This window comes from Petromyzon marinus, unplaced genomic scaffold (assembly GCF_048934315.1).
Source record: "Petromyzon marinus isolate PM22_M1 ecotype Great Lakes invasive population unplaced genomic scaffold, UKy_Petmar_22M1.pri1.0 PM_G_Scaffold_41, whole genome shotgun sequence".
NCBI lineage: Eukaryota > Metazoa > Chordata > Hyperoartia > Petromyzontiformes > Petromyzontidae > Petromyzon > Petromyzon marinus.
Genome location: NW_027422993.1, coordinates 1,127,992 through 1,148,997, shown reverse-complemented (window position 1 = coordinate 1,148,997; position 21,006 = coordinate 1,127,992). Strand labels below are relative to the sequence as shown.

The window sequence follows — 21,006 nt, the reverse complement described above, 5'->3', positions numbered from 1 at the left end:
AGACACATCTTCGATCTTACTTGCACAGTCGTCCAGAAGCGGGAAGTTTGCGAAGTTATTGTTCTATGTTCGTCGTTTCCATAACGGTAGCTTTTTTTGAAAAGCCTTCAGGTGTTCTTCCGCTTCCATGATATTGACTCCACCACCCTGCATCTGCTGATTGAGATGATTGAGAGCTGCGAATATATCAGCCATGTACGCTAAAATGAGAATGAACTCAGGATTTTTGAAGCAATCTGCATGGCAGTGTTGGTGCTCTTGCAAAAACAGGGCTAATTCCACACGCATGGCAAAAACACGATTCAGCACCTGTCCCCGGGATAACCACCGAATATTAGAATGGAGCAGAAGTACCTCAAATTCAGAGCCCATTTCTTTACACAGCTCACTGAAGATGCGGTGCCTCAGAGCACTTTTTCGCACATAGTTCACACATTCCACCACAGTTTTTAATACTTCTGCCATTTTTGGAGGTAAGTTTTTTGTTGCCAACGCATGCCTGTGCAGAATACAATGCGTCACAATGATGTGTGGTGCATCGGCCTTTACTAGCGCACCAAAACCAGACTTTCTTCCCAGCATGACTGGAGCTCCGTCCGTACAAACTGCAGAAACCATATCCCATGAAAGATTGTTGTCTCTGAAGAAGTCATCCACAAGCTTCTTCACATCGGCTGCCTTCGTTGTTGTTGTAAGAGGCTTACAAAATAAAAACTCTTCTTTAATCATGTCGTCTTTCACATAGCGTACAAAAACAGCAAGCTGGCTTAGATCAGAAACGTCTGTGGTTTCGTCGAGTTGAAGGCTGAATTTTGCCGGGCTTGAAATCAGATCCGCGACTACTTGAGCCAAGATGTCTTTACTCATGTCTTCTATTCTGTCACTGATGGTGTCATTTGAAAGGGGAATTTGGGATAATTTACCTTCGGCCGCTGTTCCGAGTATCAGATTCGCCATCTTTAATGCAGCTGGTTTCACAAGTGTTTCACCAATGGTGTGTGGCTTGCCCTGCTTTGCGATCAGGTAAGCAACTTCGTACGATGCTGTCAGGATCGGTTTGTTAACAGGTACAAATCCAAGAGCAGGCAGAGAGGCCCTTTCATCGAATCTGGCTCTCTTCACCCTGAATTCAGCAAGTGTTGTGTTCTTGTATTCCCCGTCTCCATGCAGCTTCAAGAAGTGTTCCTTTAGTTTTGCCGGTGCAAGACTAGAGTTGCTCAACTTGGCGTTGCAAATCATGCAGATAGGACGCTCACTCCCATCACGTTCCGTGATACATGAGAATCCATGTTGTACATATTCGTCCGACCACTTTCTTCTTTTGCCCGACATAGTTAGTATGGATAAAATATTAAAGAAATCACACGACGTACGACAACAACAGTCACATGTTGACTACTGAGTACGCACTAAATTCCCCGCAGCGCTGATTGGCCAAGCAGTGTTGCATGATCATCTGCAGCCAGTGATGGCCAAGCGGGCCGTGTGTGTCATCACAAATTTACACAATAATTCAAGTGTGTCCGGACCTCCGTGGCGGGGGCTCTGCCGAACCCCTGAGATCGACTCACCGAACCCCTGGGGTTCGATCGAACCCAGGTTAAGAACCACTGCACTATACACTACGCTGCATGCTACACTATACAACTATACACCAATCTACACTATTCTACACTACTGTAATGTCCCTCGGAAAACTTGCCTTTGTTCTTTTTTTTATTAGGGCGCATCGTGCAGATAACATACTTTCATATCCTACGGTACTTCGCTATGACCAGCATATACAGCGCTTGGGCTAGGATAGAAACAAATACTTGGGCTAGGATAGAAACAAAAACTTGGGCTAGGACAGCCACCCAAGCAACGCCGGCACGGAGACGGCGGCGTCAACGGCGATCGCAAGATTGCGATGAAAAAAATCTCGTGGTCAAAAAAAAATATCTCGCGGTCAAAACGACGACGCTTCTCGCGTTCGTTTCGCACTCTCGCCCCGTGCTGTTCCCCCCCCCCCCCCCAGTTACGGTGGAGAAGCAATGCAGATGCAAGGAACAACTCCACTGGAACGTCGATTGCGAGCTGTGCCCATGGACCGATCAATTCTTGTGCAAGTAGCCTCAAGCCGCAGCCTAGGGGTGGCCTCGGCTGAAATCGGACTCCATCTGGTTTCAGCCCCAGGTCCTGCGGGTGTTTGGTGACCCCCACGAAGTTTGTTTGGGGCACCACGGCATCCAGCATGCCCATCGCTACGAGCCGCGTCACACTATACATTACACTACTACAAACGCTACACGTTGATACGCTACACTTCACTACCCTACTATACACTTGTCAACATCCGCACATGGTGAATTTCCACAATGCAGAAGCACCGTTGTTTTTGACCGTCACCACTTGAATGCGGTTAGTGACTAAGTGGCCTTGTTGTTCCTTTTAACTCCGTTCTTGTTAACGCCGCGTTTTGCCAAATGTTAGAAACATTCACTCGGCACACTGAGGGTTCACAGTGCGGTTCGGTGACCCCTACAAAGTTGTTTAGGGAGCCGCCCCTGCAGCATCCGTCATACCCTTCACTGAGCCGCGTTGCACTGTATACACTTCACGCTACACTTGTAGACAACCTTGCCTATAAAAGTAATTTTCTGTGTGTCTATCTGTGTGTGTGGACGTCGGGGATGCGTTCCTGAGTATCGAAACGGCGTTATACCGAAGCGATTGATAGTGTGATGGTGGTGGTGGTAGTGGTAGTAGTAGGTGGTGGTGGTAGTGGTGGTAGTAGTAAGTGGTGATGGTGGTAGTAGGTGGTGGTGGTGGAGGCGAAGGGGCTGAGAGGCGATGGATAACGAGAGAGGACGAACGGTGATGCTGTCAGCGACGTGAGTGTGGGGGTTGAGGCGACGCAAATCGGGTGGCGAGGTTAATAAAGTGACCACGTAATTTGCGAAGCGACGTTAAATCAGAGTATCACTGTAATTTCTGTGCGTTTTGGATCTCGATTAAGTCGGCTGTAGTGTTCATGATGGCGTCAGCGACGTGAGTGTGGGGGTTGAGGCGACGCAAATCGGGTGGCGAGGTTAATAAAGTGACCACGTAATTTGCGAAGCGACGTTAAATCAGAGTATCACTGTAATTTCTGTGCGTTTTGGATCTCGATTAAGTCGGCTGTAGTGTTCATGATGGCGTATAGTGGTGCACTAGTTCTGCATTGATTGCAAATGATAACCAAGGGGGGGGGGGGGGGGAGAGTGGGCGTCATGATGGATACCGTAACGCTCTCCAGCAACGCCTTATCCCACTGGAACAGTTTCATTATCGATAAACTAGAATCGCGCAACATTCACGAGTTTCCCCTCCATCTGTCCACACGCGCAGGGGCGGAGCCATGATTTTGACTTTGGGGGGTTGCTGACTTCAACATTCTGCGATATCCAGTTTATGTTTTCCAATGGGCGCCACAAATGTATGAAACACATTTTATTGGATTTGAACGCGGAGTTTATTATTAGGTCGGAGCCGCTGACGTGGCCGATAAGTTCGAAAGGCTGCCGCTCAAGCAGCCTGCAGGGCAGCACACAGGGTGGCAGCACAAGGTGGCAGCCTGCAGGGCAGCACGAGGTGGTAGCCTGCAGGGCAGCACTAGGTGGCAGCCTGCAGGGCAGCACAAGATGGCAGCACAAGGTGGCAGCCTGCAGCATTTTGCAGCAGCCAGATATCGGGTTATCCCGATTACCGACTTTCCCAAAATTTCAGGGGGGGCTAAGCCCCCCCCCAGCCCCCCCCCCCCCTGTGGCTCTGCCCCTGCACGCGCGTGATGCCTCCCCAAATCGGTACATCAGATGACAGCAAAAATAACAACTGGGTGCGGAGTGTAAATGATGATAATTTAATTATCCAGGAAGTTACACAGAATGAGCAATGCCTGAATCCTTACCCTTGGGGTTCCTCTAGAAATGGCAAAAAGCCACTGAGAGTGGCCACGTGGAGGAGAGGCTGCTACTCTGTACAGAGCTGGACCGGTACCGCCTGGATCTCTGTGGCATTCGGGAGATCCAGTGGACTGGCTCTGACTCCAATCATCATGAGGGGTGCAGAGTCCTCCACTCAGGGCAGGAGAATGCCAAACAACAAGGAGTGGCTCTTATTCTGAAAAAAAGAATGAAGGCGGCGTGGGAAGGTGGCGGCGAGGTGTGGGAAGCTGTAAGCCCCAGGCTACTTTGGGCTCGCCTCCCCATCAACAGGAGGCAGAGAATGGTGGTGGTGGTGGTGGTTTCTTACGCCCCCACCGAAGATGAACATCAGTGGAGGGATGCATGCAAGCCCGTGGATTCAGATTCCTTCTATGACCTCCTGTCACAGGTGTTAGCTAAAAGTGGCCCCTCCTGATAGAGTCATCCTGTTGGGTGACTTCAATGCCCGAGTTGGTGATGATGCTGGCACCTGGTCTGGAGCCATTGGAAGGCATGGGCCAGATCAACTCAATAACAATGGTAGGAGGTTGTTAGACTTCTGTGCAGCCTTTGGGCTTCTCATTTCCAACAGGCTGTTCTGGCATCTGTGCATCCAGACAACATCGTGGATTCACGCCGGGTCCAAGCAAGAACATCCGCTGGACTATATAGCAGTGGACCAGCTAATGCAGGCCCATGTCCTTGACACCAGAACCTACAGTGCTGCTGACCTCACTGACCATTAGCTTTTCATATGTAAGATCTGTGGGCTGGGTAAATCTGTGAGGAGGAGCGAGGTACAATTAAGCTCCCAAGCATTCACTACGTTATAAACAACATTTGCACTCATAAGTCGCTTGCCTAATTGCCTCAGCAACTCGGTGTTTCGTATTGAATTTCAAACAATCGAAGGGTGCCCCTAAGTGGCAGCTGCCCCTGTGTAGCACAAGGTGGCCCTCCACCGGCCTGCACGTGGCATAATTCTGTCTGTAGGGGGCGATCATTGACGCGTCATTTCCGTTGTAGAGTTTCCGAATGTTTTGGAATTAACCACAATTTTGACCGTGACACCAACATGCAATGACCTGTGCGTTGTGAGTGACACAATACTCTGTTTGACATCCGCCGTGAAGCAGAACAGCGCATATTGTGGTGAATGTTACTGGGGTAGCCAGGTGTGCCTGTCGGATTTGAACTTTGAACCTCTGCAACAAATAGAGAATGCGCTACCATATTCCTGGTTCTTTCGGTAAAGTCACGTAGATAGAAAACAAAAACATAAACAAAATAAAATATTAAAAAAATAAAAAATGTAATGCAAATAACAAATAAAAATACATTTTAAAAAATAAATTGATGAGAAGATGCCATGGGTCGACTGACTGAGATGACTGGCCAATACACCGCCTTTGCTCCCCACTACACGCACACACAGTGTGTACGTACACACAGTGTACACACACACAGTGTGTACGTACACACACAGTGTGTACATACAGTGTGTACATACACACTGTGTGTGGGGAGCAAAGGCGGTGTACACACACACTGTACACACAATAATGTTCACGTTGTTGTTGCTGAGTTCACGCACCCAAGGGAGGGGGCAATGGAAAATGAATCTAAATCAACTTAAAATCCATCCCCGTTCTGTGCCGTCACCACTCAGCATGACCTCATCGGCATGAAGTGCCAGCGGGAGGTGTACCTCGCTAGTGATGTCATGTCACCAAGGTATTCACACTCGTTACAGAGCCGCTCATTATGGGAGGGGCGTGTCTCTTGCCCCGGAAGTGACGTCACGTTACCTGCTTACCCGCGTGACGTCGCGAGGTAACAGGAGGCTGCCGATCCACGCTTGCACTGAAATCCGAGGTGAGAAATTCTCATGGTGGTAGTGGTGGTCGTTGTGGTGGTTGTTGTGGTGGTGGTTGTTGTTGTTTACCAAGGTAGAGCCTCTCTCTCTCTCAGGGATGTCAGTTGAGTAGCAGCGAGCATGGGAATCGATGTCCAGGTTGGAACTTTACAACGCGGGGCCTAGCCACGCGGGGCCTTGCCTCCTGCCCTCGCCTGATTGCATTCACTTTATCTCGCTTAAGTTTAATTTGTCTTCACCCGGCTCGCCACTTTGTAACTTTGTTTTATTGTAAATATTCACGCAGTTTTTATTTTCTTTTGTTAGCAGGCCAAGCCCGCTTGAGCTGCTATACCGCTCTTGTTATCAGAAGCGACCTGCCCACAACAACACAAGGTGAGGCTTTGTCAACGTGTGTGAATGTTTTGACTTAAAACTTTGGTGACTGCAGGAATTAATATTCTTGGTTCTTTCCGTAAAGTCACGTAGATAGAAAATAAAATGAAAATAACAGATACTAATTTTTTTAAATGAAGCAAAAAACCCCACAACGTTTCTATGGCAACATTAATGTTGAAGATGCGAGGGCTTACAGGAATATTTATGACATTTGCCCTCTCATTGCGTGCCATGACAGTGCTGTTTGCACAGTCACACATAGTCACTGTAAGATGATTTTCTTGGTCGTGTTTTTGTTTTGTTGCTTGTTGTGGTTGCACCCGATTCAAGAGCCGAATGGCTCACGGGACTATAACCAAAATAAATCAAACTGAAAATCAAAAAACTGAAACCGCGTGATGAATTTTGGGAAAGTTTTTCACTGCATCTCCAAATATATATAAAAGGCAAAGTTGTGATTGTGTGTGTTGTCTGTTCAAAATGTTTAGCGTACTTCCCGACATGCAACAAACTGGAAATTTGCCATGTGGGTACTTTCCAGACTGTACACCGTGCAAACATTATACAAATACACTTTTGTGTTTTCATGGGGGGAAGGGAGCTCAATAATGTATAGATTTTTTGGACGGCAAGTGAGCTGTGACGTCAAATCTGTCACGTGACCCTCGCATGTGGAAGAGTTACGCATTGTTGTGTAGCGGTTAGCGTTGTCTGTGTGTTTGCGTGTGTGTATGTGTGTCTGTGTGTGTGTGTGTGTCTGTGTGTGTGTCTGTGTGTGTGTGTCTGTGTGTCCGGCAAAACAACCCCCTACCTCCTCGCGGTGTCGGACGGGCAACTCTGTCGTGGACAGCGCTGTGGGGGGAGATCCAATTTTGATTGGCTCCTCCCCTCATGGCATATGCGTCCACCACAGGGGCTAAATGGGGGCTCTGGACGGGTGCGAGGGGCTGGTAACCCCTCCACCTTCAATTAATTACCACGAAACTACGAATTAAACTGAAATATGTAACAACTAAGCTTGTGCCGGAGGCCCCGGGGGGCCAGGCGTCTATGACGTCTCCTGGCCAAACCCCAATTGGCGGAGCCAGGAGATTGAATAACTACCCTCGGGGCTACTCCAGAAACAACGAAAAGCCACTACGGTTGGCCACGTGGAATGTTCGAACGCTCACTGCAGAGGAGAGGCTGCCACTCCTCTGTCGGGAGCTGGACCGGTACCGCCTGGATCTATGCGGCATTCAGGAGGTCCGGTGGACCGGCTCTGGCTCCTGCCACCATGAGGGGTGGACAGTCCTCTACTCGGGGCAGCAGACTGCCAAACAACAGGGTGTGGGTCTTCTTTTGAACAAAAGAATGAAGGGGGCGTGGAAGCGTGGCGGTGAGGTGTGGGAAGCTGTAAGCCCCAGGCTACTTTGGGCTCGCCTTCCCATCAACCGGAGGCGAGGAATGGTGGTCGTGGTTACTTATGCCCCCACCGAAGATGAACATCCGTGGAGGGATGCAGGCAAAGCCGATGAGTCAGATGCCTTCTATGACCTCCTGTCACAGGTGCTGGCTAAAGTGGCCCCTCGGGATAGAGTCATGTTGGGTGACTTCAATGCCCGAGTTGGTCATGATACTGGCACCTGGTCTGGAGTGATTGGAGGGCATGGGCCAGATCAGCTCAATAACAACGGTAGGAGGCTGCTAGATTTTTGTGCAGCCCATGGGCTTGTAATTACCAACACGCTGTTCCGGCATCGGCGCATCCACACAACATCATGGATGCATGCCGGGTCCAAGCAAGAACATCTGCTGGACTACATAGTGACGGACCAGCGAATGCGAGCCCATGTCCTTGACACCAGGACCTACCGTGGAGCTGATCTGCCCTCTGACCATCGACTAGTCATCTGTAAGATGCGCCTGCCATTCTTCCACTCCGGTGGTGGGTGTACACCCAGGACCCCATTCCAACCTAAAGTGGCCTGGTCTCAGTTATCTGATGAAAGTTGCAAGCGAGAATTTCATCATCGCTTGCGGCTGGGATTGGCATCGTCCCCGACTCCTCCTGATGTCGAGGGTAAATGGGCGAGGTTTAGGACTGTGACTCATGCAGCTGCAATGGCTGCTTTGGGTACGCGGTCCAGACCTCCCCAGACACCCTGGATGACAGAGGAGTTGTTCACGATGGTTGAGAAAAAGCGACAGGCCCACTGTCATCGGCTACAGAATCCCACGTCAGAGAATGAGGAGGCTTACCGCAGCCTTCGCTCGGAGGTTCGGAGAGCCGTGAGGCGCTGCAAGGATGGGTGGTGGTCGCGGGTTGCTGAGGAGATGGAGTCTGCCTCAGTGGCCCGTGATCACAAATCTCTATTTAACTCCATCAAAAAAGTAACCTGCAGCGCCACACCTATTACCATCATTAGGGGAAAAAACGGTGATCCAATTTCCGACCCCCAGGAACAGGTTCGCAGATTTGCTGAGCATTTCTGTGAGGTCCTGGGGGAGGGAAAATCCCTCAGCCAGGAAAACATCGTGGCACAAAGTGAGGATGACCCTGCTGAGGCTGCGGTGCCTCAAATATTGGATGAAGTCACCCCCTGTGAGTGGCTGGCTGAGGCGCCATCTGCTGAGGAAGTATTGAAGGCGATCCGGAGTCTGAGACCAGGAAAGGCAGCGGGCAGAGATGATCTCCCAAGCGAAATGCTGAGGGAGGGTGGCGTTTGTGCACAGACTGCCCTATATGACATCATAACAACAGTCTGGACCACTGGACGGGTTCCGCAGGATTGGAAGGATGCCCTGGTGGTCCCCCTTTTTAAGAAGGGGGACCGCACAGACTGTAACAACTACAGGGGCATCTCACTCCTCAGTGTGCCGGGAAAGGTCCTGGCAAGGATTATTCAGCATCGCCTTGCCAGGCACGCTGAGGAGAGGCTTGCGGAGCCCCAATGCGGTTTCAGGAAAGGGCGGTCCTGCACAGATGCCATATTTTCTGTCCGTCTGCTACAGCAGAGGTGTAGGGAATTCCAACAAGACCTACATCTCTGCTTTATTGACCTGGTCAAGACCTATGATACCATCAGTAGGCCTGGGCTCTGGGTCGTTCTTCGTGCTTTTGGAGTACCTGACCCTCTGCTCACGATCATTAAGGACCTTCATGATGGTGAGCGGGCCCGGGTAAAACTACGTGGCCGGGAGTCAGAGCCATTCCCTGTACACCTTGGGGTGCGACAGGGATGTCCTCTGGCTCCCACATTATTTAACATCTATTTTGACCACGTAGTTCGTGAAGCCTTCAATAGCTGTACCGGGGGAATCTCCATATGGTACAGATATAATGGGAGGCTAATCGATGCCCGGGTGCGGTCAAGGGATGGCTCCCTATTGCTCAACCACGTTATGTATGCTGATGACTTGGTAATAGCTGCTCAGTCAGAGGAGGAGTTGGAGACGCTGCTGCTGAGACTGGAGCGTGCCACTAAGAGGTGGGGCCTTACCATCAGCCCCACCAAAACTAAGCACCTGCCTGGGTATTTTGTACCATCGGACACTCCACCCCCACAACTCCGAATCGGTGATGGGGCAGTTGTGGAGAGAGTGGAGAGTTTCCCATACCTGGGCAGTGTGCTTATGACTGGCTCCAGTTTAACAGCAGAGGTCTCACTCCGAATCAGTCGAGCGGCAATATCTTTTCATCGGTTGCGTAACGCTGTGTGGAAGCTACCTGGTCTGTCGCTCCGCACTAAGCTTCAGGTCTTCTCGGCCACGGTCATTCCCTCCCTTCTCTACGCTTGCGAAACGTGGACCCCCCTAATGGAACATCTTCGCCGGTTAGAAACATTTAGGCTGGCCTGCCTACGATCCATCCTGGGTTTAACCAGACTGGATTGTGTGAGGAGCTCACAAATCCTTGAAAGATCTGGGCAGGATCCCATCGGTGAGCTCCTCCGGCAGGCAAGGCTGCGATGGCTGGGTCATGTAGCCCGCATGCCCAGCCACCGCATGCCGAAACAGCTTTTGTTTGGCCGGATTGAGGGGGCTAAGCGGGCGCGGCACGGGCTAGAGAAGAGATGGAGTGATGTGGTACAGGAGGACGTGGAGCTGAGTGGACTTGCCGATGACTGGTACCAGCGGTGTCAAGATCGGCCTCTGTGGAGGAGGCTCGTGAAGGATGCTACTGGGCAGTTGGAGGCAGTCGCCCTCCAACCACAACGGAGGGCGGAGGAGCGACACTCACAACAGCGAGCGGAGCGCCGGGTGGCTAAAGCACAGCAGGTTGGCACAGTCGGGGGCACAGGTGGTGCATCAGCCAGTCATCTCAGTCAGTCGACCCGTGGCACCTGGGTCTGCCCCGTGACCTCCTGCCAGCGGGCGTTCGACACTTCACGTGGCCTCAGGGTGCACATAGCCTGGCACAAGCGTCGTGGTGACGTCACCGCCACTTAGTGGCGAATGGCGGTTGTTGTTGTTGTGTCTGTGTGTGTGTCTGTGTGTGTCTGTGTGTGTGTGTGTGTGTGTAAGCGTAACGCATTGTAGTGTAGCGGTTAGCGCTACGCTGCGCAACGAACCCGGTGACCCGAGTTCGATTCCCGCTCACGGCCACCACCGGTGATGATTATTTGAACCGCTTCTGGGCCTCCCCTAGGTCGACTCAGCCTCAAACGAGTAACTGTTGTGGTGTGAACATCGCCACTGGGGAGATATAGGCGGCCGGACGTGGTAGATCCAAGTCCCGGGCGAAGCCGGGTAGTACAGCTAGTGATGAATACATGAATGAATATAGACGTGTAAGTCACATGTGACTGTATATATTCATTCCTCCATGGCTCGATACTGACGTGTAGATGGTGTGGATATTCTTATTTTCTGTGTGCAGCTGACGCTGGTCTGATGGAGCAAAGGCCCTCAGCACAGCATCTCGGTACGACAAGTCAACAATGTGACCAGCGTGCATACAGCACGGATCGGACTGGAAATTTGACACAGCACCAGAGAAGTCACACAGGAGAGAAACCCTTCAAGTGCAGTGTGTGTGGGAAGACATTTTCAGATTCATCTACTCTTAAAACACACCAGAGAACACACACGGGAGAGAAACCCTTCAAGTGCACTGTGTGTGGGAAGAAATTTTCAGGTTCATTTGCTCTTAAAACACACCAGAGAACACACGGGAGAGAAACCCTTCAGGTGCAGTGTGTGTGGGAAGACATTTTCAGATTCATCTACTCTTAAAACACACCAGAGAACACACACGGGAGAGAAACCCTTCAAGTGCACTGTGTGTGGGAAGAAATTTTCAGGTTCATTTGCTCTTAAAACACACCAGAGAACACACGGGAGAGAAACCCTTCAGGTGCAGTGTGTGTGGGAAGACATTTTCAGATTCATCTACTCTTAGAACACACCAGAGAACACACACGGGAGAGAAACCCTTCAAGTGCACTGTGTGTGGGAAGAAATTTTCAGGTTCATTTGCTCTTAAAACACACCAGAGAACACACACCGGAGAGAAACCCTTCAGGTGCAGTGTGTGTGGGAAGACATTTTCAGATTCATCTACTCTTAGAACACACCAGAGAACACACACGGGAGAGAAACCCTTCAGGTGCAGTGTGTGTGGGAAGACATTTTCATGGTCATCCGCTCTTAAAACACACCAGAGAACACACACAGGAGAGAAACCCTTCAAGTGCAGTGTGTGTGGGAAGACATTTTCAGATTCATCTACTCTTAAAAGACACCAGAGAACACACACAGGAGAGAAACCCTTCAGGTGCAGTGTGTGTCGGAAGACATTTTCACAGTCATTTGCTCTTAAAAAACACCAGAGAACACACACGGGAGAGAAACCTTTCAAGTGCAGTGTGTGCGTGAAGGCATTTGCACAGTCATCTGATCTTGTAAAACACCAGAGAACACACACAGGAGAGAAACCCTTCAAGTGTGCTCTGTGCAGGAAGCCGTTTGCAGATTCATCAAATCTTCGAAGACACCAGAGAACACAAAAGCATCACAAGGAGCGGAGTCGGCGTCTGAAATCAGCTTGTGAAAGTCAAAGTGCCGCAATGAGCCCATCATGAAACAAGAACCGGACGAAAATCCCAGCTTGGATACTTTTAAAGGTATAAAGGTGAAATATGAAGAGGTGAAGGTGAAATATGAAGAAGTGATGAGCGAAGAAGTGAAGGTAAAATGTGAAGATGACGATTCAACTCCAAAATGGGACCTTCACATCGTAAAGCAGGAGGAGAATTCTGACTGTGAATCAGAGTGAGGCAACTCCCAGCAGTTTGTGGAAGTGGAGGTGTGGGTGGACGTGCTCCTAGACAATACAAAGTCAAGTGGAGACCCGGTAGATGTGTAAGCCAGAGACGATGTCGCTACAATAGATGCACCTTTGTCACAGGCCTTTAATGACAAGAATGTGAAGTTGAACACTCAGCTCCTAGGTTCAACCTGCAGAGTAAGAGCGAGCGGCCAGTCTTTGTGGACCTGTGGATTGGGGAGATCTCTGACCAGGAGCGAGAGCCAAGAAGCCCCCAAGCATTCACTATGTTACAATAATTGCTTTTACACGGTGCTCACTTAATCGCCTCAGCAACTCGGAGTTTCGTATCTCGTCTGAAACACTCGAAGAGCATCCCCAAGTAGCAGCGGCCCCTGTGTGGCACAGGGTGGTGGCCCTGCACCGGCCTGCATTTATTATTTTTTCCGCCTGACGACGACCGCTTGTGTTACGATCGAAACGTCGTGATCTATTATTATTTTGTCTACCTACGTGACTTTACTAAAAGAACCAAAGAGTATGTGAACAAGAGGCTGTCAGTAGGGGGCGATGATTGATGTTTCATCTCAGTTTTGTAATTTGTCGCTAATGTTTAGAATTCGCCAGCATGCAATGGCCTACAAGTTTTGAATGACACAATAGTATTTTTTACATCCACTTTTAAGCAGACCATGCGTATTTTTAAAATAGCTTCTTGTTAATACGATGTAACCTGATGCAGGATATTTCACTGCAGTAAATCAATTTTGTTAATATGCCTGTCAATAATTAAGAATGAATACTTGTCTGATTGTGCGTGTACATGTAACATTTTGTCTATGAGGGTCAAACATTGATTAAGTGTTCAAATCGAGATTGATTAAGTGATGTTAGGACAAAGTGTGTGTGTGTGTGTTTGGAAGTAACCTGTATAGATATCTCGGGTGAGACACGTTCCATGTGATACAGGTCAAAGGGTACTTTTGTGTTTCACGAAGCGTCTGGAGCAACTCATCGTCTTTGAAATAGGGAGCACCCTCGGATCATTCATCAGTTACAAGGCATACCACTTAAAAGTTACACGTATAGGAGGAGGTACATTCTCTACAACACGAATTATAGTTTTGTGTTACGTGTTGACGTAGATTTTGTCTAACTGGGACTAGAAATGCACCTTGCTGATTCGCGTCTGGATGTTCGTATCTATTGGTTGAAGCAAGCCCCACTTCTGTTGTTGAGACGCTGTGCACCAATGAGGGTCCAAGCATTTTAGGGCCTTCGGCCAGGAAAGTCACAACATTTACGGCACACGAAGGACGCATTCACGCCAGCGCCCCGTGCTCCGTTTTGAAGTTTTAAAATGAAACGTCTTTGAATCGTGTTGTGTTTTGAATTAGATGATTGTTATTTCTTCATTAAAAGCTTATTTCATATTACATCCAGAAGGCTTCGTTGAGAAGGATATTTCGCGTGAATTTTCTCTCGTCGTTAAGTAGGCGGCCTTGCCGGGGGTTCGGTTCGATGCGGACTTTCACCTGTTTGGGATTGCGGGATCGAGATAAGGTGACACGGAGCTGCTGGCCGTCTGCAGATCGATTCCAACGTAATCGAGCGTCTGTCCCTGCGCCTCCGTCGTTGGTACAGGGGGTGCATTTCTCCATTGTGGAGTTTCTCGATAATGTTTGGAATTACCCCAATTTTGACCGTGAGACCAACATGCAATGACCTGTGCGTTGTGAATGACACAACGTTATGTTTTACATCTGCCGTTTAGCAGACTGTGCATATTGTGGTGAATGTTGCTGGGGTAGCCAGGTGTGCCTGTCGGATTTTAACCTTGAACCTCTGCAATAAATAATGTGCTACCACATTATTGGTTCTTTCGGTAAAGTCACGTAAATAGAAAACAAAAATAAAGAAAAAAATTAGTTTATTATTTAAATCGTCATTTTATTTTTTTCTTCAATGTAACATTTTTTTTAATTTACGTGACTTGACAGAAAGAACCAAGAACGTTAATTCCTGCGGTCGCGAACGTTTTGAGTCAAAATAGAATGCGCCACCACTCGGCTCGCCTCAATCTGCGTGGAGGCGTGGGGGTGGGGGTCAGCCTGAGAGAGTTTCTCACCGGCGCAGAACTTCCACACAGAGGCTCCACGCAGCTTCGTGCGGAGCGACAGGCCAGGCAGCTCCCACACAGCGTGGTGCAGCTCGTTAACATTTATAGTCTTGCTTCTTTCGGTAAAGTCACGTAGATAGAAAATAACAAAAACAAGAAAATTGGAAAATAAATTGATGAAAAGATGCCCATTGGGCGACTGAGATGACTGTGCCACACACAATGTACACACACACAGTGTATACACACAGTGTACATACACACAGTGCACACGCACAGTGTACACACACACACTGACCCAGGCAGAGGTGTGTGTGCACTGTGCGTGTACACAGTGTACACACACACAGTGTACACGCACAGTGCACACACACAGTGTACACACAGTGTACACACACAGTGTACACACACAGTGCACACACACACACAGTGTACACACACAGTGTACACACACACAATGTACATACGCAGTGTACACACACACACAGTGCACACAGTGCACACAGTGTACACACACATAGTGTGTACGTGTACACACACAGTGTACACACACTGTACACACACACAGTGTACACACACACAGTGCACACACACACAGTGTGTACACGTACACACACTGTGTACGTGTACACGCACACAGTGTACACACACACAGTGTACGTGTACACACACAGTGTACACACACACAGTGTGTTCACACAGTGCACACACACGCAGTGTACACACACTGTGTGTACGTGTACACACACAGTGTGTACGTGTACACACACAGTGTGTACGTGTACACACAGAGCGTGACGTCACCTCTGCCTGGGTCAACTTCCGTTATCTGTTCAAGTACAATCCTTATTTGGGCAAAGCTACGCCCGGTGACTGGCGGTTCATTAACATAATGTGTTCGTGAAGGCCGTCGCGAGTTTATTGCGACGAGTTCAGCACCCACGCCCCATCCCTCCACGTATGGGCCGGGCTCATTAACATAATTTATTTAAATTAGGACCCGCTCGTTGCGGGAGGGGAGTGTCTTGTACCACGCAAGTGACGTCATCTCCTGCTGCCGCGTGACGTCACGAGGTAACAAATCTGCCGCTCCTGGCGTGAAGTGAAATCCGAGGTGAGAAATTCTCATCGTTGTGGTGGTTGTGGTGGTGGTTGTGGTTATTGTTGTTTACAGAGGTAGAGCCTCTCTCTCGTAGGGATGTCAGTTGAGTAGCAGCGAGAATGGGAATCGATGTCCAGGTTGGAACTTTACAACGCGGGGCCTAGCCACGCGGGGCCTTGCCTCCTGCCCTCGCCTGATTGCGTTTGCTTCAATTATCTCGCTTAGTTGAGCAATCTTTGTAAGAAAGTAATCTACCAGGCTATGCGTTTATTGTGTGTTGACCGACTCTCTGTGTTGCATTGCATTATATTTCAAAAATTTACTCAGTTTGTTTGATTAAAAGACTTTATATTTTTTACATTGTGTACAGTATGGAACATACCCACATGCCAAATTTCAAGTGTGTGGCACGTTGGGAAGTATGCTAAACATTTCGAACAGACACGTATCCACACATTTCCCTTTCATATTTATAGATAAATCAGCATTTTGCGACCCCCACTGCCACCGTGTGGCTGATTATTACGTGCCAGGGACTCTATGAGAGGACAACAGTCCGAGTCCATAATTGGCAATAAGTAACGGCAAAGCAGTTACAAGCGACTCACAGAATTTTGCACAGTTGAGTATACAGAGTACACGACTTCCCTGAAGGCAAACACCTTCAGCGAGCACAATGCCGATCACACGCGTCGAATAAAAAGCAAGGGACAAGTCATTACGTACTAACAACTCCTTACTAACAACTCCTTACTTACTAACAACTCCTTACTAACAACTCCTTACTAACAACTCCTTACTAACAACTCATTACTTACTAACAACTACTTACTAACAACTACTTACAAACAACTCCTTACTTACTAACAACTCCATACTTACTAACAACTCCTATCATTTTTCATTGCTGGAGGGGTTGCCCCCCCTACCTGAAAATCCTGGCTCCGCCTCTGAGTGTGTGACAGTGTCAAGTTTGTGTTTGCAGTAAAGTCTATTAACTCTATTGAGCACGGAGGTTATATCAAAACAGTAGTTTAGGTTTGTTTTCCTCTGCAACTCTTTATAAGAATGGAGTCAGGAAGTTAACACAGCACACACGTGCAGCTTAAGTCGGATCTGTTCATCCCAGCATTCAAGGACATCTGTGCCTGGCTTCACACCTCTAAGTTGCGATTGAACATTAATTCATGCATTTCTGCGTAACACAAATAGTATTATTTTAAACACCCTTTGCTACGTCAGCTGAATTTAGCTTTCATAAATATTCCTTTTGAAGCCAGACAGCTGAAATTGTGTGCTCGGAGTTTTTGGTGAACATTCATTTTGAAGATACGAGGGCTTCCAGGCATGTTTATGACCATTTGCCCTCTCATTGTGTGCAATAACAGCCCGTGTGATGAATTTGGGACACTTTTGCACTATATCATGAATATGTGAATAAGTATAGACGTGTAAGTCACGTGTTACTGTGTATATATGCTTTCCTCTGTGCATCGATACTGACGTGTAGATGGTGTGGATATTATTTTTTTCTGTCTGCAGCTGAAGCTTCCTCTGACGCTTCCTCTGCAGAATTGGTCTGATGGAGCAAATGCGCTCGGCGCAGCTCGGTAGGACAAGGCTCCAATGCGACCGGTGTGCATACAGCACGGATCGGACTGGAGATTTCACACAGCACGAGAGAACTCACACAGGAGAGAAACCCTTCAAGTGCAGTGTGTGTGGGAAGGCGTTTGCACATTCATCTACTCTTGTAATACACCAGAGAACACACACGGGAGATAAACCCTTCAAGTGCAGTGTGTGTGGGAAGACGTTTGCACATTCATCTGCTCTTGTAATACACCAGAGAACACACACGGGAGAGAAACCCTTCAAGTGCAGTGTGTGTGGGAAGGCGTTTGCACATTCATCTGCTCTTGTAATACACCAGAGAACACACACGGGAGACAAACCCTTCAAGTGCACTGTGTGTGGGAAGGCGTTTGCACAGTCATCTAATCTTGTAGAACACCAGAGAACACACACGGGAGAGAAACCCTTCAAGTGCAGTGTGTGTGGAAAGGTGTTTGCATATTCATCTGCACTTATAATACACCAGAGAACACACGCGGGAGAGAAACCCTTCAAGTGCAGTGTGTGCGTGAAGGCGTTTGCACGTTCATCTCTTCTTGTAAAACACCAGAGAACTCACACAGGAGAGAAACCCTTCAAGTGCAGTGTGTGTGGGAAGGCATTTGCAGATTCATCAAATCTTCAAGTACACCAGAGAACACACACGGGAGAGAAACCCTTCAGGTGCACTCCGTGCGGGATAACGTTTGCACAGCAACCACATCTTCAAGTACACCAGAGAACACAGCAGCATCAGAAGATCCACAAGGAGTGGAGTCTGAAATCGGCTTGTGAAAGTCAAAGTGCCACCATGAGCCCATCCCTCATGAAACACGAACCGGAAGAAAATCCCAGCTTGGACACTTTTAAAGTTATCGAGGTGAAATATGAAGAGGTGATGGTGAAGAGGGAAGAAGTGATGGTGAAGAGGGAAGAAGTGATGGTGAAATGTGAAGATGAAGATTCAACTCCAAAATGGGACCTTCACATTGATGGAGGCAACGTGAAGCAGGAGGAGAATTCTGACTGTGAGGCAGAGCGAGGCAACGCCCAGCAGTTTGTGGAAGTGGAGGTGTGGGTGGACTTCCTCCGAGACAATACAAAGTCAAGTGGAGACCCGGTAGATGTGTAAGCCAGAGACGATGTCGCTACAATAGATGCACCTTTGTCACAGGCCTTTAATGACAAGAATGTGAAGTTGAACACTCATTTCCTAGGTTCAACCTTCAGAGTATGAGTGGCCAGTCTTTGTGGACCTGTGGGTTGGGTCAATCTCTCACCAGGAGCGAGAGCCAATAAGCTCCCAAGCATTCACGATGTTCTCATGATAATTGCTTTTACGCTTTGCCCGCTTAATCGCCTCGGCAACTCGGAGTTTTGTGTCGTACCTCGTCTGAAACACTCAAAGAGCATCCCCAAGTAGCAGCTGCCCCTGTGTGGCACAAGGTGGTGGCCCTGCACTGGTCTGCATGTGGACAAGAGCCTGTCAGTAGGGGACGATGATTGATGTGTCATTTCAGTTGTGTAGTTTGTAGGCAATCTTGATTCGAAGCTTTCGTGACTGCAGGAATCCACACATAACAGATCACGGCGTTTAGATTGCAACACGAACAATCGTCATCAGGTGGGACAACCACAGCAAGAGAAACTGCTGAAGTAGTAGGCGCCTACTCCAACAGTTTCTTCTTCTTGCTGCTGTGCTTGTCCCACCTGATGACGATTGCTTGTGTTGTCATCGAAACGCCGCGATCTATTATTTGTAGGCAATGTTTAGAATTTGTTACATTTTGACCCAGGCGCCAGCATGCAACGACCTACTCGTTTTGAATGACACAACAATAGTACGGTGTACATACACTGTTAAGCAGACGGTACGTGTTTGTAAAATAACTTCTTGTTAATACGATGTAATGTGATGCAGTCAATTTCGCTGCAGTAATTAAATGTTAATATTCCCGTCAATGATTTAGAATGAATACTTGTCTGATTGTGCGCGTGCATGTAACATTTTGTATGAGGAACAAACATTGAATAAGTGATGGTAGGACAAAATGTGTGTGTGTGTTTGGAAGTAACCTGTAAAGAGAACTCGGGTGAGACCCGTTGTTCTTGTGATACAGGTCAAAGGGTACTTTTGTGTTTCACGAAGCATCTGCCTCTGGAGCAACTCATTATCTTTGAAATAGGGAGCACGCTTGGATCATTCATCAGTTACAAGGCATACCACTTAAAAGTTACACGTATAGGAGGAGGTACATTCTCTACAACACGAATTGTAGTTTTGTCTTACGTGTTGACGTAGATTTTGTCTAACTGGGACTAGAAATGCTCCTTGCTGATTCACGTCTGGATGTTCGTAACCATCGGTTGAAGCAAACCCCACTGCTGTTGTTGAGACGCTGTGCACCAATAATGGTCCAACACATTGACGGCCTTCAGGCCAGGAAAGTCACAACATTTGCACACGATGGACGCATTCACGCAAGCACCCCATGCTCCATTTTGAAGTTTTAAAATGAAACATCTTTGAATTGTGTTGTGTTTTGACTTCGATGATTTTATTTCCTCAATAAAAGATTATTTCATATTACATCCGGAAGGCTTCGTTGAGAAGGACATTTCGTGTGAATTTTCTCTCATTAAGTAGATGGCCTTGCCGGGGGTTCGGTTCAATGCGGACACAAACAGTGTACACACAGAGTGTACACACACAGTGTACACACACATTGTGTACACACACACACAGTGTACATACACACATTGTGTACACACACACAGTGTACACACAGTGTACATACACACATTGTGTACACACACACAGTGTACACACACACAGTGTACACACACACAGTGTACACACACAGTGTACATACAGTATATACACAGTGTACACAAACAGGGTACACACACTGTATATATATACACACAGTGTACTCACACACAGTGATACAGTGACACAGCGACACACAGTGACACACAGTGTATACACACAGTGTACATACAGTGTACACACACAGTGCACACACACAGTGTACACACAGTGTATACACAATAATGTCCACGTTGTTGTAGCTGAGCTCACACACCAAAGGGAGGGAGCAATGGAAAATGAATCTAAATTAACTTAAACTCCAACTCTGTGACGTCACCACTCTGCATTACCTCATCGGCGTGAAACGCCAGGGGGAGGTGTACCTCGCTAGTGACATCATGTCACCAACGTATTCACCGCTCCCCCGTCCACCGCGCTCTTGCACATGATGTCACCTCCGCTTGGGTCACTGCCGATATCGTTCCAGTGCCAATCCTTATTTGGGCAAAGCTACGACCAGTGACTAGCGGCTCATTAACATAATGTGTATCGTTAAAGCCGTCGCGAGTTTATTGCGACGGGTTCAGCACTCACGACATTTGGGCGCAACATTAACATAATTTATTCATTCTCTAATTTATTTATTTACGGAGCCGCTCATTGTGGGAGGAGCGTGCCTCGTATCCCGGAAGTGACGTCACGTCACCTGCTGCTGCGTGACGTCACGAGGTAACAGGCACTGAAATCTGAGGTGAAAAATTCTCATTGCGATTGTGGTTGTTGTTGTTGTTTACCAAGGTAGAGCCTCGCTCTCTCTCGTAGGGATGTCAGTTGAGTAGCAGCGAGCATGGGAATCGATGTCCAGGTTGGAACTTTACAACGCGGGGCCTAGCCACGCGGGGCCTTGCCTC

The 21,006-nt window shown here is 48.3% G+C and overlaps 1 protein-coding gene across 1 annotated transcript; it reads left to right on the top strand.

The window, feature by feature from the left end:
- Positions 1-3,016: 3,016 nt before the first annotated feature.
- Positions 3,017-20,638, top strand: LOC142917088 (uncharacterized). Its single transcript, XM_076061784.1, has 4 exons — positions 3,017-3,030; positions 11,582-12,190; positions 17,353-18,163; positions 20,606-20,638. Exons 1-4 carry the CDS (start codon positions 3,017-3,019, stop codon positions 20,636-20,638), a joined length of 1,467 nt encoding a protein of 488 aa, XP_075917899.1.
- The last annotated feature ends 368 nt before the right edge of the window (positions 20,639-21,006 follow it).

Coding starts and splice junctions, on each gene's coding strand:
- LOC142917088 (XM_076061784.1), top strand. Junction 12,191..17,352: donor AGACACCAGAGAACACAAAA/GCATCACAAGGA, acceptor ACAGCACGAGAG/AACTCACACAGGAGAGAAAC. Junction 18,164..20,605: donor ACACTTTTAAAGTTATCGAG/GTGAAATATGAA, acceptor ATTTGGGCAAAG/CTACGACCAGTGACTAGCGG.